The 27,675-nt window shown below is 46.0% G+C and overlaps 1 protein-coding gene across 1 annotated transcript in view; it reads right to left on the reverse strand.

Annotated features, from left to right (window-relative positions):
* Positions 1 to 1,227: 1,227 nt before the first annotated feature.
* HS6ST2 (heparan sulfate 6-O-sulfotransferase 2) overlaps positions 1,228 to 27,675 on the reverse strand; it is a gene marked incomplete at its 5' end in the record, with an annotated part of 129,693 nt that continues 103,245 nt past the window's right edge. The window contains one exon of the mRNA XM_084294357.1: positions 1,228 to 4,157. Within this exon, the coding sequence (XP_084150483.1) occupies positions 3,455 to 4,157 (703 nt within the window). The 3' untranslated portion in view covers positions 1,228 to 3,454. The remainder of the gene's footprint in view (positions 4,158 to 27,675) is intronic.

Here is a 27,675-nt window from a genome sequence, read left to right on the forward strand (position 1 = left end):
AAATATAGCACCTTGCAAGACCACTGTAGCTATCAACTTCCCAATCTGTGGGAGGGCAAACTGAACAAAGCAGCAAAACTGCAGATCAGTTTTGTTACAGAAGTCAGGATGGCTTTTAACATTACAGATTCCTTTTAACATTACAGATCAGTGTTATCCCATCTCCATCTCCCAAGCAGTCCCCGGTTTCACGCCAGCTGCCCCTGCACTGATGCTGGGGCTCAGAAAGCAACCCCCAAACCACTTGCATTTATGCCAGACTTCACTGTTTGGTGTTTTTTTCATTGCAGGGAAGCACCTTTTGTGACCTCCACACCATTAGCAGCTCCACTGGCAGCACTTCCAGCATACAAATAAAGCCGTGTCAGTCAAATGCACGTGCGCTGGCAGATCCCTCCACATCCCCATCTAAAACACCAAGGCTTCACAAAACCTTGCAGAGAAAACGTTCCACAGGTGCTCACAACAGGAAGGGCACCTCCATTCACACAGGGAATTGGATTAAGCCAAGGCAAAGGCTTCTCCGGACACCTTTGGGTCTACCAGCCCCAGTGTGAGCCCTGCTGATCTGAGGGCACATTTTATAATCACCAAGAAAGGCCTCCATCCCAATCATAAAAAAGCCTATTTTCTAGTTGATTTTGGTCATTCTGCTCCTTTTAATCTCATCTGCTTTTGCATATATTTTAATTATTATTATTTTTGTGCTTGAAAATACCTCAGGAAGCAATAAAGCAGGGTGCACTGGAAGCTGCAAGGCAGCATCTCCTGGTGCCAGCTCTGGTGCAAAAATGGTGGGTATCATACAGAAGAAAAGAATAATCATATGTATACAAACACACATACATGTGCACACCCAGGAACAATCCCTTAATGATGCAGACCATTGACAATAATATTTAAAATCAGCAGAAACCACCACTGAGAAAAGCTGAGAAAAGCAGTTAAAACCTGTGCACTAACTACTGAACAACAGAAAGTCCAAAGTGGCTTTGCTCTTGAAGGCTGTAGTTTAAATACACTTCAGAAAAGCCATAATTTTAAATTCCTATATTTGCCTGCCAACAGCTATTTCATTTGTGTCAAAATTACTATCCATTCTGAACTGCACAACTCCCAATGCATCTTCAGATAAAGAAATAATCACATGAAAATCAGAAGTCTGTAGTTAAATTTTATTTATCAGTTCTATTGTTAAATTACACAATCAAAGTCAGTGGATCGGCTTGTAAATCTACACAATAAGACAGCATCTACAGTGGAAATCAGTAGAATTTGATATGATTATGACAAAACGGTATCCTTATATTCGTACATCCCCTATATACAATAAACAGTATACACAAAGAAAATGCAACTAGTCTCTGTAAACCATGCACACCACAGCATAAAAACAAAATGCACCTTCTGCAACAGGCCCTCCAGCTCGCTCACGGTTAAGTCCTGTTTCCAGCAGTGCCTTTCAGTTTTAAGAGCGCATTATTTTCCCCCATAAAAAAACAAAATACAACAGAGACATCATATTGGCAACTGCAGTTCTCATTAAAAAGAAAAAAAAAAAAAAAAAAAAAAAAGCTGTACATGACATTATTCTCTTTTCTGAGTTGCTAACGCAGGGTATTGGTTTGCAGCCGTGCTTTTCCTTTGCCCCAGGCAGGATTGCTGCCCACCCAGGTCGCAATACAACATCAGCTGTAACACAGCCTTCGGCTAACTTAGGCACGGAGCCTTGAGATGTTTTCAAAGCCTCCTTCTGCATTTCATGCCCCCTGCCCTCTTTGTGTATATAATATTACAGGCAAAAGGAAGTAGTGCAAGTGAGCCTTGTAAGCATCGTGTATACCGGGACGAAGAGTGCTGTTTCCAGGTGCCTCCGTCACCCAGCGCCGAGCGGGAGAGCCAAGCAGACACGCGCGCACCAAACGCGACTGAGCACGCGGACAGAGATCGCCCTTCAGTGCAAAGCTCAACAGCGCTGCAGGCTACGTACAAAATTTCTGAACTTGCTGAATTTATAACCAAAGCCTTACAGAGCTTTTTTTTTTTCTTCTTTTTTCTTTTCTTTATTTTTTTCTTTTTTTTTCTTTTTTTTTTTTTTTTGCATAGAGATTATAGGAGCCCCTCACCTACAGCCCCATCTCCTCTCCCTGTTGGTCTTGGTGAGCCTGGTCCTGCTGGGGCTGATGGGGCGACAGCTCCAGCTCCAGCAGTGCCTGCGTCCTGTTTCACCATGCAACTTTCTCATACTGTGTAACTATGGCTATGGTAATACTTGTTTCCATCAGTTTTAGTCATTGCTAGTCTGTCATCACTAAGAAGGGCTCAAGAGCGTAAAAAAACAGCCCTATTTTCATATTGTGTAGCAAAGATTTACTGGAAGTAAATCCTAATTCAAGTGTAAATCTACTTCTTCAATTGAGCAATTCTCTTTATAATATTGCTGGGATTAGAGATTTTTATGACTTTTTAAAGACACTATACAAATATCCGCAACACAATTTCATCTAGTTTATATCACCAATTATTAAGGAATAATAAGTTCAGCATTATGTATTCTAATGGGTAAGAAAGACCTAAAATTAGATACTGTCACAAGATTATAATTGGTAAAAGGCTTTATGAAACATGAAGATGTGCTGTAACTTCTCCAGAATGGTTAAAATCATATTGACCTGAAAATTTCTGGAAATAATGTCTTTAACGTAACATTGGCATTGAGTTCAGAAATGTTTTTTTTTTTCTTTTTTTTTTTTTTTTTTAGTATGAGTTAGATCAAGCTTAAAACTCTAAACAGCAGTAGGTAGAAAAAGTTTAAAATTTTAAATATTTATATAACTAGAGAAATTACTTCTATTCCTTTTAAAAGCCAATATTATACATAAAACTAGTCAATATTCTTTCTAGACCTTTACTGTTCCCTTCATTGTCCATTCATTAACTTGGTAAATATCATAAGCAGTTGGTGGCCTTTGAAAACACATAAATAAAATTAAGATAAAATCAAAAGGAAAAGGTTTTGCTCATATACTGTATTGCGAGAGTATGTTAAATGCTCATTATTAGGAAATGAGTTTGCTTCCCAGATAGGTTTCAGCAGAGCATCATAAACATTTTCCAGCATCCCATTTTGTATTCATAACTAATTTAAGGATTTTTTTTTTTAAATAAATGTCCAAACAACCATTTCCGATGAGCTTACTTAGCTCCTGTATTTCATAAATAATCCAACAAACCTAAAAAGGACAATTTAATTACGCACTAGGATTAAGTGTTCCACGTACAGTACAACATTTACTGCAAAGGCAACTGCAAAGGCAACATTTTAACCTCTTTTTGCTTCAAATATTTAAGAAGCTTAATTTGTCTGGACTACTCTGTCGGCTCCGATTTGGGTGTTGAGTTGGGTTCTGCTTTGCTTTCAGTGTCCAGCCAGTCTCCTGAGAAGCTCCCCCCACTACCGCCGCCACCGCTCCACGTTCCCTATGTAGTCAGTGCTGGAGCTGTTTTCGCCCTGCTCTTTCAGGTGCGCCTGCTTTGCCCTCAGGATCTTGCGCTGCTCCTGGCGTTTCCGCCGTGCTTCCTGGTGCTCCTTCTGCCGCATGTACTGGTACCGCTGCAAAAAAAGGTCTTTTGCATAATCGTACAATTCCATGTCTAAAAAATTGAGGGCCTCGATGCGCTGCTGAGTCTGCTCGTCTATCTCCACGCTGGAGGCCCTTGTGCTATTGTACTGCGTGAACGGCGAGATGAAGTTCATGTTAAAAGTTTTCTCAAAGAGATACTGAGTCTTCCTTTGAAATTCAGTAAGGCCGAAGAAGGCCATGCGCTTCAGGTTCTCCTTGGCACTGTCTAGCAGAACCTTGTTTCTCTGCTCCTCTGGCATGACCGACAGGTTGTAGCATCCCACCAGGCTGAGATCAGACAGCATGCGGACCTGGCGGTTGTTGGCAAGGTTGTAGGGGCAATCCATGAACTCCTGGAGGGAGCAGCCCGACCAGTCGTCCCCTGTGTAGCAGCTGGGCAGCTCCTCGGTGGTCGGGGATCGCCCATCGCAGACATGCAGGGACGCTTTCCACGTGGCTCCTCGCTGGACGTGGCGCCATTCGCTCAAGTATCGGGAGACAGGGTCACGCAGGATGGTGATATAGTAGAAATTCCTGCAAAGGGGAGAGAGAGGCAGAGCATTTAGTCTCCTGCGTCTTGAGCACACGGCATATCAACACTCAAAATCAATAGAAACTTGGAGATGCACTTAAGATGCTTTCAGAAATCCTGCTGCAGAGTGCTCCTCTGTGTGCTCACCTCTCCGAGGTGAAGGATAACTGAACAAAGACCCTGTGGGGGAACAGAAACAGTGATATCTGCACACGGATTGCTCTGCTTGACGGGTTTGCCTCTACACAGGCTGAAGGGAACCCCGAACTTCCATCTGTGGTGGGCTGCCCACGTAGTAACATGCTCACGCTGGGCACTAAGAGATGCCCTCCCATGACCCACAATGGCATTATCAAAACATCTCCTGTGGTGGAAGCCCGAGCCCAAGCAAGCACTGGTAACTCTGGCTTTTCCATGGCCACATCACTTAAATCCCCCATCCAGAGGAGCAGCACAGGCTGCTCCCCAGTCACGTGGGAGCTTCATTTGAGAGCAAAGCGTTGTTTTGTGCACAACCAAGCTGGGGTGACAACTTTCTGTTGCCTGCAAAGCGCTGCTTATACGGCTTGTCATGGTGAGCAGCTGTGGGTCTGAGCTGCACAGGCCCTACAACAGTGCTATGCCTGCAAGGAGAACATTTCCTGTGAGACATTTCCTTTCCAGATAAATGGGATGTCCCCAGAAGACCCAACCTCCTTGAACTGAAACAAAGATCACAGAAAAGCCCAGGCAAACACCATTTTATCCTCCTGCTTTCACCTGATACAAAGATGAGAGAGGACAGAGAAGTAAATAACAGGAAATTAAACGGTGCATTACAGTGCTTTGTAACAAAAGATATTCCGAGGGAAGCGGAGGCTTTTGTTCGGAGCAGCAGGATGGTGGCACACACGGGGAGGCTGCATGCACGGCTGTGACATGACAGCACGTGCCAGGGCAGCACCAGAAGCGCTATGGGCTGGGCATGGGGAATATCCCTGCCCAGTGCCCAGAGATAGCAGGATGCCCTGCCACACAGTACTGTCAGGGTAAGAGCAATCTGCTTCAGTAAACTGAACTGAAGCAGCTCAATAAGCAAATTGTCCTGCCAGGGAAGCTCACTCCTCCAGGATGAGGACACAGAGCAGTGTGTGCCCAGCAGCCCCAAGCCCCCAGGCTGGGACTGCCGTGTTCTGGGTGCTGCGTGAGGAGGAGATGGGATATTTCTTTGCTCTCCAGGAGACATCGTGGCTGGCCACCCGCAACCAAGCCTTTGTTCCCCATCGTTTCCTTCAGCAGAAAAGCCACTAGATGTCAATGTTTTACAGAAAATTGTCTCTGGGTGAACTCAAAAATGAATCACAGCCTCTGAAAGCACCCAGTAGCACTGGGGACAGGAAACAGAGAGTCACCATTCCCCTTCTCTTTTAGAGCATCCAAGCTTATAAATGATTAAATAAATGGAAAGTACAATAAACTTGCAAAACCAAATACAGCCAAGGAGCCTGATAAAGCATCAGTGGCCGACACAACGGCACCTCATGTCTGGAGAGCCAGGACGCCACGATCAGCACTGCCACGTGTTTGCAGGCTCACCCTGGCACTGCTGCAGCCACCCCGGGCTCTGAGGGCTTCGAACGCAAAAGCAAACATGTTTGGTGAGCGAAGGCCCCTGCCACAGTCCAGAGGAAGGTAACTTTTCCCGAAGTCTCATTGCAAAGCGTGGGCACAAAGAACATCTCCAAGGCAAACCCAAGCCCCTTCTTTAACAGCTGCCAGAACTCCTCGCAGTTGGATCCAGTTTACTACCGCCCTGCACTAAAATAATGACCTGATCCCTCAAGCAATAGCAAGTTAGTACCACAGTTGTGGCATGCCTATATATAACATATAGTAAGAAGCCTTGAATGACCAAAGAGGCTGAAGCAAAGCCCTGCTTACCCTCTGTACCAACTGGGCTAGCTATGTCCATAACTTTCGCACCATCAGCGGTTCGAGGAGGCTGGGAGCAGAGCAGGATGCAAGAGCGGGGTGCTGCTTGCTGAGGGATGCGGCCAGCAAACCCACAAGCTCTAAGGTCATCACAGCAATCGATGGGGAGTTAATGCAAGAAGGAAAACAAATGCTGAGCCAAGATCAATGCAGTGAGCATTTTATCATAGCTCAAATTCTTCAGCCTCTCTCCTTTCGTGCTCTTTGGTCATAGGCAGTGACAAAGTGCCTCTCTTTGCTGCTACTGTAAAAACAAAAGAATGAATAAAATGTGCATGTTGGTGGAAGAAACTGTGTTGTAATGGATCACCATCACCCCAGGTGGCCAATTGCCTCATCCAGCCAAGTATCTCCATCAGGACCTGTCACAGCAAGTTGAAGGAGACCAGGTGAAGGAGGCTGAACAAAGCCGTTTGCTCAGCTCTGCAGTGAGGATGGACGTGGCCGGGTTCCCTCCAGCACCTTGTGCTCAAGAAACCAGGCTGTGGGCAGACTTATGGGATGCCCACATCACCTGCTCTGAAGCACAGTACCCTACAAACAGGCCCAGCACTGTACTTCTTCGTTATGCCATGTCATACTTTGCTTTGTCAGCTGCTGGGCCCATCTCAGCTGCCTTGTGCATTTCTCCCCTTCCTCGGTCTCCTTGTCAAAATTCTTTTGGAAAAGGCACCATTCCTTCTGGGAACACCAGCTTTTGGGTTAGCCCCAAGCCACACTGATCAAAGTTCGAAATCATGGCAGCTCCAGAAAAGCAGCCACGCTGCTGTGCGTTTATCTAAACTGAGCTTCAAAAAGTCACAAACGCTTTAATGCACCATCGAGTAAGAGCTGTGCCAGAGACAGATTCGGCCATCAGTGCTCAGAACATCCTTCTGCTGCAATTGGGAGGCAGATTCAAAGCTTTGCAATTATTTTTAGCTCTGTACGTAACAGCTTGTTCCCTCTGCTATCTTAACAAGGGGGTGTTGAGCTCCTGCCCATTCCTTGAAGCTTGTGCTTCAGAGCCCGAGACAACATGTTTGCAGGTAGAGCTCAGACTTCACTGTGAATCATCCCTCCAGCTTAAAGAACTGCCCTCTTCAGAAATACAGGTTTCCTAATAAAGTTTAGTTGGGTGTCTATGAAGAAGAGAACAAAGGTTGCTCGCAGGCAACTTAGAAAGTAGGTTGACCCTGGGGCCACCAGGAATCTGTGATGGTACGACAGTCACTTGTTCCTGCTAGCTCCCTGCACGCAGCTATTTCCTGAGGACCGCGAGCACTGAGCAGTCTCACGATGCCGAGTTTGCTCCCTGTGCTAAATCAACTGCTCTGCTTATCACATCATTGCAAGGTTAAAGCGAGAGCATTTTGGGGAGCAATGAACTATTTGCACACGATCCATTTCTGCAGAGGAGCTCAGAAAAGGTCAGAGTCTCTCTTCAGATAAATGCCCAGCTAATGGCTCACACACCCTCCACCAGGGCGAGAAAGCTGCGCCGGGAAGGTGGTGATCTAGAAGATCCCACACCACACCCCTCTTCTGCCTGGGCTCTGATTCAGCTTTATATGCAGCCCTGGCATGGAGGGCCTCTTTACCTGCCCTAAGAGAGCAAAAAGCAAACCAGCTCCCAAAACAGCCCTGGTGCTGCCTAGAAATAGGAAATTCTTGGTGCTTTGGTACTTCTATCATGTGTGGGAAGATTTTTGCTAAAAGTGACCGAGCAGAGCACACAGTCAGTGTGCAAACCTGCTTTCAGCTGTCCAGTGCCTCAGCCCACAGCAGCCCCCTCTCCTTCCTGCACAGACCTCAGAGAAAATAAGAAGCAAACTGAAACCTCAAAGACCTCCGGTGAATCTCTCTGAGGGGTTTATTGAGATGGAGCCATCTGCTCTCTTTGAAAGATAATTCTGTGGTCATATAGTGCATCTGTGCCATGCCATTCCCCACATTCCCCACCTCTGCCTAGCACAGGGGCTGAATGAGAATCCTTTATTTTTATTTTTTTTCAACCTAATGATTTTTTTAAAAAGCATCCTCGTAGCAAGCTTCTAAAAGCAACATTAAAGAAAAAAAAAAAAGGCAAACTGAAGTCAAATTGAGGAGGTGTGAACCCCCAGGGGATGACAGCACTGAATAAAGTCAGAGACTTCAGAGCACATAGGGAGTTTGCAGCTCCCTCTCTCCTGCTTTGCCACCCCATCATGGTAAAACTACCGACAGCTGAGCAACCTAGGGTCTGAATACAGCACCCACCTAGGGGCTTTACCTATTGCACCTGCTCCCAGGGAAGGGCACCTTAACCCCGATGAAAAGGCTTCAAACCACTGCTCTGGGGTCCAAGAGAACAGTAATTCCACAAGGACTACAACTAGGGGGGGTTGGCTCCACCCAGATGAGCCCCTTTAGGTCCTGCTGGTGCTCAGGCAGAGGATTATCGATCTCCATCAGAGGACAGAGGCTGTTTAATTGCTCTTTGAGGCAGAGGAAGACTGGAGGTCGGGTGCTGGCAGCTGCCATGCCTTCAGCCTGGAAACCTGAGCCTGGCTTGATGGAGCCGTGAGCTAAGAAGCATGAGATGGAAGCTGAAAGCTAACCACCTACTCAACATTACATCCATTAGTGTACGGATAAGCAGGGGAGGGACCGAGTGACCTTCTCCCATTTCCCCTAAGAGAGGAGGCTGTAGCAAGAGGGGCTCCCAAAGGCTACAGAGGGGAAGAAACCGACAGCCCTTGCACGGGGAGCACTGCAGCCCTGACATCCCACTCAGACTGTGCCCGGGGGAAAGGTAAACCAGGACAACAGAGCTTTGGTGCACGGCTGAGGAAGCAGAGCTGTGATTAGCAGGGGGAAATGCTGGGGCAGTCCCAGTCTCCCAGCAAAACTAAGGCTACCCTTTAAACTTGCTCAAGCACATCAGTTTGCATCTAGGTCAAGCTCATCCAGGTGGCAAGCCCGGCTAAGATGGTTTGGACATGCAGATGAGCTCATACAATAAATGGGAGGCAGTTTTGCAAAAGTGTTTCCAATGCTTTGGTTGAAGAACGGGGAGAAGGGGAAATTTGGGAATGTTTCCTGTTCTAGGAGATTTATTTTTTTTTCACGGTAGGTCAGCTTACAGACTTTGTGGTATATTAACAGGGCAGTGAGAAACCCAGTTACACCACAGGTGAGGACAGACTTTTTGAAAGGAAAGTTTCCTTTGAACGGAAAAGGGCAGGGGCAGAGGGGAAGATGAGATTTGTATCATGTCCAACAGAAAAGCAAATAAAATGAAATCAAACCCTGCAGCAGGGATTCTGCATATGAAACTGAGGATTAAGTACTGAGCTACTGAAAAAAGAAAAATAATCATATGGTTGGTGACTCGGCACCAGAAACAATGTGCAATCAACCAGATTTGACTAATGGTACAAGGACGACCAACATCCTCACCACCCTCCCCATAAAACAAACTAATTTATAAGAGTATTCTTTTAATCTTTAAAAGCTGAGCTTTTTTTTTTTCTTTTTTCTTTTTGAGACAGCAACTTTTCCTCTTCTGTAGTTATCTGATGAAACGAAGATGATCCTATACATGGGTCCAGATCCTTTCTTTCCCCCACCACCACGCCAAAGCCCCGCCGCAGCAGGCTCCATGCTCTTCCCTCATCCTGCACCATGTGCAAAAGGTTTGTGCATTGCATAACCTCACAGCGTAGCTATGGAAGGTCAGAAACACCAGCGGTGCTAGTCTCACAGCACCACAGGTTAGAAATCCTCCACGTGCAGCTCCAAAGCTGCCAAACCCTGCAGTTGATGTATTTTAACTTTCAGTAGATGGGGCACGAGGCCAGTGTGGCATAGGTCTCCCTTGCCCATCCATCATCCCCACCACGTCTCCAGGAGAAGTCAAACTCAATTATATCAGGCCAGGTGCCCAGAGCGCCTGGCTCCCGGTAGGTGAGGTTAATTCCCATAAAGAGTGGCCCACTGAGAATTTGATTTGCTAATACTGCAAATTGTTCCTCAAAGAGAAATACCCCTGCTGCCTCGTTTGTTAGAGGCAGGCATCTGTTTGGAGATTGCTCAGAGAGAAGCAAAATGTTCATTTAATACTGTGACTCACTCTAATCCTTAACAAACTGTGTCACCTACAGACACAATTGAAAGGATGGGGTGAACATCCTGGTGACAGCCCTTCCTGCTCCGACCAAGCATGCTTGGGAAAACCCCTTCATTTGTAAAACCCCAAACGCGAGTACCACTTCCCGGCTGAAAGATGCCCACGCAGGACAGTTTGCAGAGGCTAGGCCAAAATATTTGGCAAGCTCTCACACACATCGCTGGGAATCAAAATGCTTGCATCTACTCCAGATTGGTCCCAGATGCTTCACATCAGTGATTTGGATGACAACAGAAGCAGCAGCTGAAAAGCATCACCCACCCACTTCCCACAGTGCTTCCCTGTGCTCCCAAGCCCAGCAGATGAGGGAAAGGGCCCTGCTGCTGACTGTGGCAGCACGGAGGGAGGCTGCTGTGCTCCCCGGGAGCTTCGGGAGGAAGCTCTCACGCCCAGCATCCCACGGTGGCAGCATGCATGGAGCAGGATCCTTGGAGCTGGTTTGCTGCCCTCGCTCTCTCTCTCCCCTCTCACCTCCCCACCCCAAATCCACTGCTCTGCCTGCTCCCCAGCAGCCTCGATGCAGTGGATGCGGAGCAGGCAGGCCAGGAGCAGGGCTGGTCCTATTGCTTTAGCTACGAAGTGAGACACCTTCATTCCGTCATTTCAAACCAAATGCCCAGATCTGCCTCGTCCGAAATTCAAAGTACAGCAAAATCGAGCTGTATAAATGACGCCCTACCAAAGAAGTACATCTTGAAGGTGCAATGCAAACTTTTTTTTTTCTCCACAAGCAGTTCCTACAGCAGTGGTTAACGCCACCACCTGTTGCAGTACCTGGCAGAGGTGCTGTCAGAACAGCAGCAGCATTCCCTTTTACAGCCCTTTATAAGGTCAAATATAAAAATTATAGGAAAGAGGAGAAGGAGGAGGAAAAAAAACCACTCTTCTCTGCAGCAGTCTGCAAAACTACACACGCACGGACTTATATTCCTTTACTCTGGTCTCAGTATGGCACAGGAGAATCATAACATGCATTAGCTCAGAACAAGGGCCTAGGAGGAAAGGAGATAAGTATTTCAGAACTGTGAATTAAAGCCTTTAGCAAATGTAAATTTACATTTCCTCTAAGTAATCATTATGTTTTCACTTCTATCAGCACCCAATGAATCACAGAGATGTTTTGTCTAGAAACACTAATGGTGGGGGTAGGAAGCCAGCAGCCTACCCACAGTAACTGCAGCAGGAGAAAAATGCCAGAGGAACCCATAAAAAGGAGCTGGATTTTGCAAGAGCGGCAATTATACCAGCCCATCATTGCCCATGAAATTATCAAATGGGAAAGATTTGCAAAAAAGCAGCACTTCAGGCACAGAGGAAGGCAGAATTTGAAGATTTTTTCAGTTCAAGGTACCTGTTCATATATGTGCAGAGCTGGTACCTGGAGCACAAGTATACTGAAAATAAGGTTTTAAAGAAATAAAAAATATGCAGCCTCACACACACACATGCTCCCAGCTACCCTCACACACAAACTAATTGTCCACAGCATTGCCTGCGCAGGGGAGAGCTGCCCTGCAGATTTGCCAGAGTGGTATTAATTTCATAATTGCCTGTATTATTAAGATCTCTGCAGGATACCCTTGCACACAACCAATTCAGCAAGAACAGTAGCCTTTTTCACTTTTTTTTTTTTTTTTTTTTTTTTTAGTGGTGGATAAAAAGAGAAGCAAGCTTCCATTTTTAGACTCAGCAAATAGAAGAGTGACTCAGCGGCTGGATCTGTCCCCAAACTCGCCGCCTCCACCCAGGAGCCTCGCACGGGAAAGGTGGCAGTGCCCAGACCCATCCACCCTGGATAGGCTGCAGGGAAAGGGGCTGAAGCGCCTGTTGGTAACCCCCATCTCCCACCACCACCTACCCAGAGCAGCAAAGCTTCCCACTACATTAATTTCATTACACGATAGAGGTGTCTGGATGGAAGGCAGCAGTGGTGCTGAGGCAGCCCGCTCTCACACTGTACTGGGACCCTGGAGCTGCACATAGGAGGTAAAACCCAAAGGAAAGAGAGGAGCTGGCAGAGGAGCCCCAGCTAAGAGCATGTCGTGCTTCCCCCCTTGCTAGGTGCTGAGCTGTAGTGATGCTGAATTTGTGGGGTGTGCCTCCAGCAGCATGCAAGGTCTTGGCTTTTTAAAGCGCCTTTCTCGCCCAAGTCAGTTATTCCTTAAAAAAAGGTTGCAGAGCACAATCCTGCCCTTAATACACGCTAGGAAAAAATACAGGTGTGGGTGATGTCTTTAGGAAAATTCACAAACTGAAATCCACATAGCATGAGGAACACCTTCCCACTTCCCGTGCAAGGAACCACACAGACACTGCAGCACCATCCGTGGCCCCAGGAGCTGTGTCACACAGCACCTCCCCGTTCTCTCTTATGGATTTATTAAAAAGCATAGCAGACCTCCCAAAATGAAAAGGGCGGCAGGCTAGGCTACGGTGAAAGAGCTGGTGAATAACCACAGGATGTTGCTATAAATCAGATATTTACTACAGTATTTACCCTATCTAAATGCTGTTGCAGGAATTGGTTTCAACTTGTAACTGATATTTCTGTGGCGTGGAAGATAGAGGTTTGCAAAGCCGACACTCCATAAGCAGCGGTTTACAGAGATGGAATAGTGGCAGTTTTTCATTTTCCAGAGTCCGCTCACCCTTCCAAAAATCTTAATGCCTCATTGATTCATAATACAGTACATAAAGATTTCATTTTTTCCTGCCCACAGTGATATATTATGGAGGCAATCTATTTTGCCACTGAAAAGTTTGCTTAGTAGAAAAATTTGGAGTTTTGACATTCAGGAAATTACAGTCATCTGTAAAGCACGATTGATATGCCAAGGCTAACATTTTCATTGCACTTATGGAGCCAGGATAACTATGCTAAGATATTTATCATATTCTAAAAAATTCCAGATTCTTGTTTATAAGAAGTATATATTTAGTATTAAAGAAGAAGGCTTCATCCTTATATTCACACACATTTTAGATATGCCTTAAATGCGCTAAGCCACATACTCTCTGACCAGATGAAAATACTTAAATAATTTAACTGAAACCAATACTTCAGAAAGTTTCTGCTTCGTGGTGACTTGTCAAGTGGCATGAAAAGCAGCACAAGGGATGGGGACTGCTGCTCGGAACCTGTCACCAACAGCCACACAAACAGGACATGTGAAACTAAAGATTAGTGAACCCATTTTACATGTAAACTCTGCTGTTAATATTGTCTAGGAACAAGATGGTGTAGAGGGCCCCAATCTCAGCTTGCCACATACATTTGTCTTTTTTGTGAACGTATGAATGCGTATTTAGAAGCTGTATCTATCCTATTTCCTCAGCACTCACTGCAATTTCCTAATCACTGCTTGAATCACAGTAACATGCCTCCCAACTGCTTCGTATATAAAAATATGTACTGCTCAATGGCCCAGCCTCAACACTTGAGAAATCTTGGAGCTTTCAAGATCATACACATTATCTTCAAGAACTTCATATATCCCACAATGGGGAATTAACTCCAGAGAGGTGTTTATAAAATCATTTGTTACTATATCAGATCTAAATCAATTCTCTTCAATAATACATAAAAGATCAAGGTTTGGCTCATGTGAGAAAACATAAGGCTGATGTTCATTCCTTCACAAGCCATTTGCAGATAATCTCTCATATGCCAGTTAATGTAGCTCATGATAGGTTACACAAGAATGCTTTTAAAATCAAAAGTGAACGTATATACTGTATAATAAAAGCACATTAATGCCACTTATATTTTGCTTGTCATAATTATTGGACACACAGAAATGCAAGGAAAAATCTTTCATGGTCTTTCTAAAATTTTGTCAAAGGAAGACATCTATTGAAAATGTATTTGAAATGTAATTAATGAACTGATACTAATATATTCTCATTCTTATTGCTGAAAGGGGCTGAGGAATGGACAACATATTTATAGCTGCAGCTTGCTACAATTTTAATTTCAGCTTTCATTGATTTCATTTAGCACCACAAGACTGTATAATGAAGAAATCTGTATCAATTGCAAATACCAAGTGTGCTCCTGCCCCACTAGGGCACTTCAGTAATATCACGTAATGAAAGGGGATTCTCATTTAATTGAATTGGAAATGAAACACATATTAGCTAAGAAAACTTAATCAGCGCAATAATATTAAAATGGGCCACTCAGACAAACTATTCTGATTAAGTCACTTGCAAACATTTCTGTAATCATCACTGAGACTTGTGGCGTTAATGATTTAAACTCACTTTTCTACTCTAGGGAACAAAACTGTAATTTCATGGTAGACAATTAGAATATTTTAAACCTTCTCTTACACATTACAATAGAGTCTCCTGGTAAAAGCACAGGACCCAATCCTGCAAGGCAATGTCCAGAGCCTCACCATCGAGGGAACCTGCGTGAATGCCAGCGTGTCATCAAACTGATTGATTTAAGCCAGGAGACAGCCCAGAAAGCACCTTGTGCTCACTTGCTGGTGAGCCCTCCTGAAGTACTCACGGCAGCTCCTTTGCTGACTTCATCTTTAATCTTGACTAGTTGCTGATAGCACACACCAATGCACCGTAAAGCTGTGAGCTTTAAGTATCTCCCAGCAGACCAGGATTTTAAAAATCTCACTCACCCATAGTTCACATAAATGGATTTAAAATGTTCACGGAATAGCAGAATGCATTTCTAATAAAACTTTGCCGATGTATTTGTTGTGCCAAAGCTCAGCTGGGAGACGTTTTTATTTCAGCTAAGCAATCAAGAATTTCCAGATATCACAAGAGGAGCAGAACATCCCGTTTCCGATGTCACAGAATCACACAGAATCACAGAATTTCTAGGTTGGAAGAGACCTCAAGGTCATCGAGTCCAACCTCCAACCTAACGCTAACAGCCCTCCACTAAACCATATCCCTAAGCTCTACATCTAAACGTCTTTTGAAGACTTCCAGGGATGGTGACTCCACCACTTCCCTGGGCAGCCTGTTCCAATGTCTAACAACCCTTTCAGTGAAGAAATTCTTCCTAACATCTAACCTAAAACTCCCCTGGCTCAACTTAAGCCCATTCCCCCTCGTCCTGTCTGCTCATTCCACCACATACATTTAGTAAAAGCATGTTTTACTTAGTCCGAATTAGTTACAACAATGCCCTTAGAGAGGCACTTTTGTGGAAAATGACACTTTTGCTTCTTACACAACCCTGAACCAATGCAGGGATATGGCCACCACGTTGTGTTGACAGGAGGACTGTCTACACAGTCCAAGCGCATGACATGCCTGGGAAGCAGAGCCTGAGCTGGCAATACCTAATCAAATGCTTTCCTGGTGGTCAGCGAAAGCACATTCAGCACAGATATCAGCTAAGACACATTGCGTTCTTATGGATTTCAGATGCCTCCTACATTGTTCATTAATCTCCAGCATTAAGATGTTCAAAATCCTATTTCAGGACAGCCAAAACCTAATTCTGGTTTTGCATCTTTTCAGTGCCATGGAGCAAACTTCAGCCAAATTGGCAGCTGCCCTGAGGTCAATGCAAAGAGGAGACACAGCAACCTGTGCCAGCTGAGGAGAGGAGCCCAGCTCCCTCCTGCATGAGCTGAAAGGGTGATGACTGGCATTGCTGGGCAAAAACCACTCGAATGCACAGCCCACAAACAACACTGCTTGCTCTGCCTCTCTCGCAGTGAGAACAACACAAAGATGGACCAAAACCTGACCTTTTCCTGAGCATCCTCTTGCTATGATTCTTAAGCCATGAGCCTGCTGTGCTCACTGTCCTCAGCTTCCCAGGCAGAGGGCTAACCAAATAGATGGTGCTTTGAGCCCTTGGCCAGACCAGCTGGAGAAGTCTTGCTTACGATAGTTGGCATATCCTTAGAAACACCCTAAAAACAAACTGATTGCAACTGAAGCCAAAGCAAACCTACCAGCCAGAACAAAGCCAGGAGAGGCACCACCAGCCCAGCCCCAGCACAACAGCCTAACACAAAATAAACATCTGGTCAAGAAGCATCCGTGTGTGGAAAAGGCTGCAAGTCACCCCGCTGGCATCTCTATCCAGGCTGCTCATGCTAAAGGAAAGCAGACAGATCTAGCTAGAGAACTATAGTTCCCCTCTTTGAGGACTTTCTAAACATCAAATGAGCCCAAGCACTGAATGAGTGCATTGAATCAGCACATACTGTACTTCATCCAATAAACCACAAAAATCCAGCGTTATTCAGTGAGGTTCACAGGTCCTTCCAAAAGAAGCTGCAATTCTTCCTATCCCTCCACCCTACTCTTCAAAATATGAAAAAATGAGAAAACACTCCTCTATAAGCAGCAGCAAATGGTTCAAAATGGCATAATTCTTATCCGTGAGCATCTTCTGAATGATTTTCAGAAGACACAGTTCTACTCCTGCATGGATTATATGCTGGCTAAAAATGTGTGTGACATTTTAATTATCAAGTACAAATGTTACTGCAAGCAAGCAATGAAACAGATGGTGTCCTGAATTTTACAGTACAGCCACATTTTCCAGTTCAAATTTACAGTTCACCAATCAGGGAGCTTCAAGTCCTGACTTTACTGCGTTTCCCCTCAGCATCTGAACCACTGCAACCAGCGATGCTGGGAGTGCAGTTTTGGGAGCAGAACCACGACACAAGTCAACTTCCTCCACGTGAACACACAATCTGTTTCCAACGAGGAACCAAAACGGACCACAAATCTATCCACCTCAAAAATACGGCATGCATGAAGTGGGAGAGTACTGTTGTCTTGGAAAAAGAATAAAGAGATGAAAGAACAATTGCCCTGCTCAAGGGAGCAAAGAAGGAGACCTTGCTACTTCCACCTCAGTGAAGGACTTCCTTTGTTTAACTCTGTGCTTCCTTCAGTGAACCCTGCCTGTATCAGCTACCGGAACCTAGAGCTCCTCCTCTTCCCCTCTGCTGTGTTCTGTGGTCCTCTTGAAGGGGAAGGGACACAAGTGGATGTGTGTCCCTGCAGGACCTGTCAACGCAGAGTCCCACAACACCACGGGATCAGAGAACAGCATGCATTTCTGTCACACATTTCTTTTCCTCTGTTGTTACCAAAACCTATCTATTTATACAAATGGAGAAACAGGAGCCGCAGGACAACATAAGTACAAGTGTCACGCAACATGGAGAAGGGAAAGGAAGGAGGACTTGGGGTCCCCTTCAGCTGATCACAGCTCCCTGGGCATGTTCAGCTCTGTCTGCATGTTATCTGTGATAGATTGCCACTGACCCTTGTCAGGTTGGTTCTGTCCTGTGGCTTTCACAGATCTTCTGTAACCCCTTACTGAAAACAACAAAGAGGGTGAGTGCTCCAGGGCTTAGAGCACCGTGGGAAACAACAGGAGCTCATAACCCAGCTCAAGCAATGCAGGAGGCAGCATGTGTCCAGTGACAGTGGGGAGGGAGCTGCAGCAGCTTCCTCAGAGTTCCAGTAAGAAATAGGATGAGTTTTTGGCTATCACTGTCCTCCTTGCAGCCAGGCTATTTCCCCTGTCAGGCTGAGGAACACGCACTGCCCTTGCTGAAGGCGCTCCTGTTTTAACAGGCTGTGGCAAAACTTAATCTCTGAGAGCTTTCCTGCTAGCCTGCTCCATTCATCTTCACTACTGCAAGCCTAAAACACAAAGGGGAGCCACTGCCTGGGTTTACAGCATCACTGCTGTAATTACCACGAGGAAACATTTTCTGGGAAGGTGTCCCAGAATATAATATGCTGAACATTTCCTCTCGCCACTCACAATACTGAGTAATAACCCCTTCTCTCAACATCAGCGCTCGGCTGCCTTCCAGCCACCTCTGGGAGGACGAGCACGCTCTCCTCGCAGTGCCCAGTCTCCAGGGATGGACACGGAGCAAAGCTGTTCCCACTGGCTGCTCACAGACGTAAAAGCAGAGCCATCCCTCACCTGACAGCTACTTCTTAAGAAGAGGGTGAACAATCCTCTTCCTTCTCTCACATTTCACCTTCTTGCAGACATTCCCTGTCAGGTGCAAGTACTTGTGCAAAGACAAGTGGCAAGGTGAGATACTGTATGGCCAAGGCACAGCCCCTTTGGGATCCCAAGCTCTTTCCATTTTGCTTAGAAATGCATCCAGGAACAGAATTTTGGAGGCGTGGGGGCTGACACCAACTCCACAGCCAGGCAGTCATCCTTGGTTCACCCTGCTAGCTGGAAAAGCATTTTCTGTGAGGGCTTTGCCTTTTGCATGCAGACATTCTTGCTGTCACTTAATCCAACAACATGCTGGCACCCAGAGCTACAGACGGCGAGGTCCGTGGTGCTCTTTCATGCCCACCCTGGGGACTTCTTCCTTAGAGGGAGGCAAACAGGGGGCTTGCAGAGCTGGAGGGAGCCAAGGGCAGAGTTTGCCTTGGAGCACAAGTGCTTTCACAAATGCTTCTCCCCTGAGTAACAGGGAAGCCCACCTGGGTCTTTGTTACCAGGGAGAGAAGCCAAAGCACCAGCTGGCATCACCGACACTGGGGTGCAGTCTGGTTTGCAGCAGATCTATGCTTTCTTGTTTGAACTCAGCAGACGGGCGCTCCAGAGGATGAAGAAGCGCATCACAACAGTGCAGGTTCTGCTCAGTCACGCCGGCAGCTGGATTGCCCAGATAAATAAACCTGAAAATCAACTGCTTCTGAGTGACAATGGCCTCTTCCTAGGTGTCCATTCCTGGAGGGGTTAATCTAAACCAATCTAATTTCTTCCTCAAATTGCACAAAATCCAATAAGCGCCAGGCAGCAGTGTCTTTTCCCATTTAGCAGATTAAGAAACTGTGTTCTACTGACTTTATCTGAACAATTCATTCCCACGAAATTACACTGGGTTTTGAACCTGAGGTTGATACACTCCATTATATCCGCAGGCTGAGCCATCCGCTGAGAGGCCAGATTAATGCACTGCCAAATGCCACCTGAGCAAGGTTCTCTGGTGAAGCGTCCAAGCAGGGACGTGGACACGAGCAGCAGGGTGCAAAAGGTCTCCCCCCTGCTCACGGCAGCTGCGATTTGTGCCAGGGCTCAGCAGCATCTTTAACTACATCTCAGCCCCACTGTCATTAAAACAGCAGCACCTGCATAACTCATTTCAACATACTGAGACTGGGCTTCTCTTCACATTATTTTAAACAAAATGACACTTTCTCTAGACACTTAAATGCGTCCCAGTCTCATCGCATCAACAGAGGAAGCATATTTTTTCTGTTTATGTGAAAGGTGATATTGGATGCATCACACATTGAATCGTTTGCTGGCTTCCTCTCTCAACATAAATAAGAGGAAAGAAAGTCAGAGAAGATTGATTTTAAAGATGTATACATATGCATGCCCATTCTCTAACCTAGAACATTATTAAATTCTTTCATATATTCATGTGAGGACTGCAAAAGATTGTGAAAGTAGAGATGTTATCATTCATACTTTCCCCAAGTAAGGATTAGGGAGCTTTTCTTCTAATAAAAGCTATACATTTGAATAATACACACCCATCCAAGCTCTGGTTAGTACCAGCCAACACACGCGGGGCACACAGCTCACATCCCAGTGCTGTGGCACAGACCTGCCTGCAGCCCAGGCGTTGGACCTGGCTGCCCAGAAGAGCAGGAGCAGGATGGAGCGGCTTTGCTGGTGCAGAGCAGGCACGGAGCACATGCTGAATGTCCGCCTGCAGTACAGGGTGCTACAGCAGCAGCCCAAAGAGTGCAAGACTGAGCAAGAGATCTCTTATGCTTGTCAAAGCGTTGACCTTTTCACAGCTATTAAATGCTTTTTAACTTGTGCAGCTTCCACAGGTCTGAGCATCCTCTGCACGTCCCATGTGCCCTATCCAACCACTTCCCAGCCCTAGCAGAGCTGAGCCCCAGCCAGGCCCTACCTAAGCTACATGACCCAAAGGCGTTGCAGAGATCTGCTGGATTGCAAGTGATGCTAAATTCATCTAAACAGCTTTATTTATGAGTGGTGTTACATCCCGCTTCCTGGGCAGACAGATCTGCCACTAGAATTGCCTTTTTCTGCCTGCAGAAACTGTAAGTCTGCATCAACATTACATGATTATTTTAAAGATGTTATTTAGATAGCTGCATGGTAATGTGTATGTACACCAACCCCAGCCTTGCAGAATTTGCATAGCAGAATTTTTATCACGCTTCTTAAAGATTAATAATTTAAAGCAAGTTGTAACTGTGCTAAGATTTAGTCTTACGTTTTCATCACTGCTTTATATTCTCATAAATATCCAACATTCCCAAGTATATAGGAACCTGAAATGGTATTCAAGAGGAAAAACTGCAACCAATATATCTTCCATTTATGGAATTGAATATAAGATCATATTCAAAGTGCTGCATTTACTGTCTGATTTTGAATACATAAAATATATAGCCATTACAAATTCACCTTTCATTGCAAAGCTTTGTTCTTGTAGTGACATAACTTATTGCCAGATTAGAGCCCTAAGTATAGCTAGACCGTTTTTCATCTTCTCCGTTCCCACAAACACGACTCGGAGAGACAGGTCATGCTCTCTATCAAAGTTGTGCTTACCACACAGCAATATTGCAACACGTCCCATTATAGTTATGTCTGCAGAGACTGTGAGCACAGACTTGGCTGCAGGCACCTCCTAATGGAATTACATAATTGGAGGCATGTCATCTAAATCTGAACAAATTGGATTCCCTTGTCATGCACTATTGAATCAAAACGGAAAGAACACTCCACGCTGTTATCTACGGTAAACCAAAGACGGCAAATCCGGCGTCACTAATATTTTGATAATGTGATGTTTATTAAAAATGGGGCGGGAGGAGGAGAAGAGAAAGGGTTCACGTAAGGCATGCCAGCATCGAGTTGCATGCAAAAATGAGCTCATCTAAGGTTGGTTTCAGACTGGGAATTACATTAATGGCTTATGACGCTTGATATGTTAGAAGAAGCAATGGCAGAACTATGCAAGATCTGTAGGAGCCAGGGGAATGGAAATGAGGACACTTCAGGCCCTTCCACCACCCGCTTTGGGAAAAGCAACAACCACCAAGCTGTTTTCTCAGCCCCTGCTCTACTGCTGTTCCCTCCCATACCTGGTAAACAGTGGTTTGGTGGCATTAACATTCACATCTGACAAACACATTCTCCAGCCCTTGTAATTCATAAGCATGCCCTGTTTTAGGTTTACAAGTATATCAACTTTAATTTGGAATTACTGAAGGAATCATAACTAGGGAACGATAACTGAGCTTACTGAACTGTGCATTCAGGGCAAATTTTCACTGAGCGCTCAGCTCGACCTCCAGCTCTGCACGTATGAAAGAACAGAGGCATTAATTACATTACCAGAATCACTAATCAGCTCACTGCATCTTTACATTTCATCAGCTAACTGCTGGTGCAAAATCAAAGGCTTTTTTTCCTTTAACTTGGCTCTCCAATCCTCACCCCAGTATTTCCATGCACACACACGCATTCATAAAGAAAAACACAACACAACAACGAATTCGGATGCCTTGCAGAATTCACAGTTCTCCCGGTTAATTACTGGAGGACTTGGGCTCCCCAGCTTGCACTGAGCCATCAAGGGCATCCCGAGGATGGAGATGGGGACCCGAGGCAGCAGCGTGCAATGAGAAGGGGAAGGCAGCATCACAACTCAGGCCCAAGGCACACAGGGGTCTGGGCGACCGGCCCGCAGTTCGGTGGTTTCTGACAGCAGGAGGGGTTATCTGCAATCCAACTCAAACAGGGCTAGCGCACTGCAGAAATTCAATTTTTAGGATTACGTCAGCACACTGCACTTTAACTACAAAGGTATCGGCTGCTTCTGCCCCCCACCTCCAGCAATACTGCATTTATGCAGTAGGTGTGCCAACACCTATTTATATTCGGTGTGAGGGAGAAACGCTGTCAACTCACCAAATTACCTCGCATTGCAAGAGCACACAGCACACAGCAGGGGGAGAAGTGTTAACTACCTACCTACCCTTTGCCTGCAGATCAACACTGAGAGGAGTCAGCTAAATATTTACTTTGCACTACCAGGGGCTGAAAATCTTCCCAGGAGCTGAAGGGCTCAGTGGCAACACCAGGCAGCCCAGCTCCTGCCAAGAATCCCTCTGGCAACAACGTGGGCAGAAGTATGCTGAGTCCTGGCTCTACAGTCCATTGCAGAAGTGACCCCTCAAAGCTGTAGCCCCCAAATTCTCTAAGCGGGTATAACTGCCAGCTATCGTAAAAAGCCATTAATCCATACAGACGAAGGAAGCACGAGAAGAACAAGTGCTGCTCCAAGTTCCCCAGCTCTCCGCCATTCAGCCACCAGGTTGCTCCAGCCCTGGCAGCGATGCTGTCTCATCCTGACTCCTTGGCTGCTTTAGCACCAAGCTCCTGGGATCACTCACAGCACACACCAGCGTGTCATGGAAAGTAATAAATGTCACAGGGCTCCCACAATGGGCAGAGAAGCATTAACAGGAGAGCTCATGCTCCCACTGGGACTGTCCCACGGCTGCTGAAAAATGGTCATGTCATCCTGCTTTGACGGCTCACACAGTCCAAAATACTGTACTAATATTTAGCGACACTTCTAGATCTAAAGCAGGGGAGAGGGGACAGGAAACATCACCAAGCAGCCTGGCATTTTGCTAGAGTTGGCAATACGTGGCACATCTTAAATCTACAGATTACTAAATTACATGGATGCTACATGATCCCTAAGCATCCTCAGGATTAACTCCAAGAAGTTTCAATATTTCCTACAGGAGCATTTGCTGTGCAGATTTGCCCACCCCAGTACTGGCCTGCAGGAACTACACCAAAATTCCCTGATTCCACAGCTCTGCACTCCCCTCACATCTTGGAAGTTGTTGCTAAATAAATTGCCAAGCATGTTTACCTGTTCCTGCCAGGCTAACAGTATCACAGTGGAGTCAACCGACCGCAGCGTAAACCCAACCAAACCGGATTACTGCCTGCAGCATCCCCAATTCTTTTATCAAGCCATCTTTCATTAATCTCCAGCTCCAGCCTCCTCTGCCACAAAGCTGCGACCTTCCTCCTGCGCCCATCTCCATGGAGACCAGCTCTCCAGCCCGATGGCACTGCTTCACTTCCATTGACCAGAGAGATCCCCTGCAGCGACTGTGGCACATGCAAAAGATCCGAAGGACAGCCTAAATTACACAATACATCCTTGTGTCTTCATGTCAAGCACCAGCCTGTTGCAAAACCTCAGCACATCTGGTTGCACAAACGACCTCGACCACGTTGCAAAGGCTGAGTCTTGCCGGGGCTGGATGCTGCTGTGCTCATGTCCTCGAGCCACACGACTTACGCCACCAGGCAACGTGTGCTCGACACCGTCATGGCACGCACAGGCTGCTGCTGTAGTTAACAAGCCAGGGACTGAACTGGGGAACCTCCAGGATGGGGAACAGCAGGACTGCATCTGCCATTGGAGAAGGGAGCTGAGGCTGCTGCAGGCTTTTTATCTGATCTGGCCTAGGCGGAGCCAGGGCAAACAGGTTACGAAGCTCATTCTTGCACTCAGCTTCCTTTATGTTAGCAATATCAGTTCATAATTAATATATTACAACTAATTAATATCACTAATTAATGAATCAAAGCAAGGGCAGGGAGATAGGAGAACATTATTTTTGATAGCTGTGAAATGCACTAACAGGAGCCAGTTGGGAAATGACTCCTCTCTATGGGGAGCTCTTGCTAGTTTGATTTTCAATCAGAAAAGCTCTAGTGAATATTTAAAGAATGAATTATTATAAGAATAGAATGAAGAAACGCTATCAAGCACTTTGCATTTCCACTCTAAGAATAATTTAGAATACTAGGAGGGGAGGGGGAACATTTCCAAACAATTATCTGCCAGAAATGTTTTAAACTGATTTTATTTTTTTTTTTTTTTGAACAACAGCTTTTAACATTAAGCAGGTCTAACAGACCAGGCCAGCTCGTAAGAGCCAGTAAACCTTCCTAAAAAATAGCCCTGCTGGAATTACCTGCCAAGAATGCAGAATTGATCCTAGGGCCTATTGATAAATAGGGCTTTTATACCCCAGCCTTGGGATGACCAAGCCACTCACAATGTCCATCGGCCTCATCACGGGTCACAGTGGGGCTGCCACCATGTTGCAGACCCTCAGCAAAGAGCCACAAATTGGTCCTGTTCCCCTCTTGTCATCCATCCTCCCCTGCCACCACGATCACAGGAGCCCAGGCTCTGTTCAGCACAATGGTCCGTGTGGCAGAGGGATGGGGAATGCTTCAATTATGCCTCAGTAAAATCTCTGCTTGGGAAGAGCCGTGCTGGAGCGGGGTCTGCACACTAGCACTTGGCTAGGGCGGGGAGAGAAACCCTGAGGAATTGCCCCAAGAGTCCTCACCCCTGGGGAGAGCTGCACCAGGGCTCTCAGGCTCCATCACGGCCAGGCTGGGTCCCCCTGCAGTGCTGCTGGGGGAAGCTGCTCACCCCCAGTGGTGGGACCCAGCTGGGTGAACGCTGGAGATAGGTAGGGTGGTGTTGGGGTTACACAGTAATAACAGCTGGTTAGGACAATAAATTAGCACCTAATTAACAGGAGCGTTGTCTGCAAAACACCGAGTTAATGGAATAGGGAAAAAAAAAAAAAAAAAAGGTGGCAAAAGGCTGCTGCTATGAAATGGAGATTGCTTTAGAAACTACTTTGTCAGGGACACACCTTGGAAGTTGTGGGTTTAAAAGCAGAAGGAAGAGAAGTGTTTTTGTGGAGGGAGACTTCCCCAGTCATTGCCCAAGGTCAGGATTTGTTTCCCAGGCAGGCAGCAGCCTGCAGCATCACTGTGTGATTAAGCACAGACTCCCCACACCAGGCAGACGAAGGGGCTGTAGCATCTTGGAAGCTGCACGTGAAAGGCTAAGGTAAGCATTTGGGATGCAGAAAATATATTCAGGACAAATATTTATTGGGTCAGTAGTTACTAGTGAGGAACAGAAGCTATAAAGTGGAGATAACAAGGAATAATGCTGCCACAATGGGAAACTGCACTAATGACTTAACAGCTCTTTGCACCTCTCTCTAAAAACCTCCTAAGGGAAATCTCTTATTCAGTGCTGAAGCAGCAGTGGTGTAAATCTGCTCGTCATTACATCTGACCCCGCTGCACTCCCTGCAGCTGCTCAACCTGCTACCTTACAGCCCCTGTGCTCACCAGACCTCGTTGCTGGCTGCTGCCTCCCGTTATGCCAGGTCCCAGCAGGGAGGGACAGGAGTCCCCTGGGCTCGGGGACTGGGCAGCGATACAGGACTGGCACAGGCAGCAAAGGTGACCTGCACCCTACCCAAAGCCCATCACTTGCCACAGGACCATGCACAGAAGGCAAACGCAGAGTAAGCACCTCTACCAGGCAGGAGAGACCAAAACCACAATTAAAAAAAAAAAAAAAAAAAAAAAAAGGCAGTTTAACTGTCTTTAATTAATATTCCAAACTACATGTAAGCCTTTAACACACAGCAGGATTGCAGTGAAAGATTTATGAGATTGGTTCACCTTTCTCGAGTGCTGCCTTGGGTCATCAGCACAAACTTATCAACCCATGTACCAGCGGAGAGCTAGAGTGAGAAGGGAAGGGTAACATCTGCAAGAATGTGATGTGACCTACTTTTACAGTAATTTGAATGCATATCTGAAAAAAAAAAAAAAAACTAAAATTTTAAGGGAGAATTATAAATCAAGGCATGACAGTAAACAAGTAATTTGTGAAGTTGTACTGTCTACTCAGTACAAACAAGAGATTCATCAAATAATAAAATACTACTTTAGAAGAAAACAAGCACAATTATTTTATAATTACGGCTGCTCTAGTCTTCTGAGGGCAAGAAACCTTCCTACCTCCATAGAATCATAATCAAGACTCATCAAAGTCCTGTAAAAGCAAATCAATATCTGCTCTTGGCAGGACGAGTTAATTAATACTGGAGTGTTCTCCTGAATGCCTCCCTGGCTGTCAGTCTGAACGGGGCGAGTACAGCTCTTTCTGAATGCTCTACACAAAAGCACACAGCACCACTGCAGCTGGGGGTGGCAAAGGTTGCCACGTCCCTGCATGCCCAGACACACAGGTACCCTGGCCCTGCATGGGCTGTGCTCCTCTCCGTAAAGGGCACGGGTGTCCAAGCATTCAGAATCAGTACAGAGCAATCAACGCCACGCTCATCTGGATCGTTATCTCCACCAAAAGCAAGGCTTGGGGGGAGATGACTCAGGCGGCGCTAGGCAGCTAATTTTCTGGTTTATCTACCACCACAGATGCTGGGAAATCAAAGCCACATCCATTTCACCATCACTGCACTAGCAGAGCTGATCGCTGGTTACGTCTGGTTATCTAACGTGCTGCCACATCACACATTAGACACAAAAGCTCATTGTTATCAGATAAATGACTCGCACTCTGCCCCTCGCCAGCGAAGGCTCAGTGGGTTAATACTCTGCGAGAGACTTTGGAGATGCCACTTCAAATATTGGCAATCAGAGCACAAGCTTTCATCATTCCAAGGTAGATCCACTGGAGCACCGTGCCATTTACTGGATGCCTGTTCAATTTTATTTTATTTTTTTTTCCTTCTTATGAGACCTTTAAAGCCGAGGTCTTGTCTGCCCTCTGTGATTAGCAAAAAATTTCACAGCCTTCCTGAAAGAGCAGGGGCTCATACAGCAGGAAAATTACAGCCAAGAACATGACAGCAGTTACATGCCCAGAGCAGGAAGAGTGAGACACACTCAGCAGATTGCTTTGAAGCAAAAGCTCAGTAAAACATTATTAAACTTATTTTTAGCCTCATTTCCCGAAGATACCAGCCTCTCATGAGCACGCTGTCTGTCCATCTCCCTCCTCACTCCCCCCCCTACCCCCCAGCCTCCTAATATTTTTTTAATCATTTGCCTTATCTGAGAATCCCTCGTTAAATTTGGATGGAGGATAAATGAGAGCCCAGAGGAGACACAGGGAAGCACCCAGCTGGCAGCAGGGAGCTGGAACCACTGGGGAGCAGCCAGCCCGCCAGCACAGCTGCCTCCCAGTTCACCTGCTGGCCCTTCCCCGCCGGCTAGAGGCAGGAGAGGGAGCCGGGACTGCTGCAGCAGAAAGGGAGGCGAACTGCAGAAATCCACAGGAAAACAGGGTTTTTCTTATTGCTTTGAAATTAAACACATGTACCCCATGGAGAGCCATCTCCAGCCTTATCTTCCATCCTTCCCCTTGTATATTACATTTCACATTCCCTACCCGATCTGCTATTCTTGGAAAACTCCAAGGTCTGAATCTGAGCTGTTCAGCAAAACACGACAGACTTGAAGTTACAGCTAC

This window comes from Netta rufina (genome assembly GCF_964035555.1).
Source record: "Netta rufina genome assembly, chromosome: 12".
NCBI lineage: Eukaryota > Metazoa > Chordata > Aves > Anseriformes > Anatidae > Netta > Netta rufina.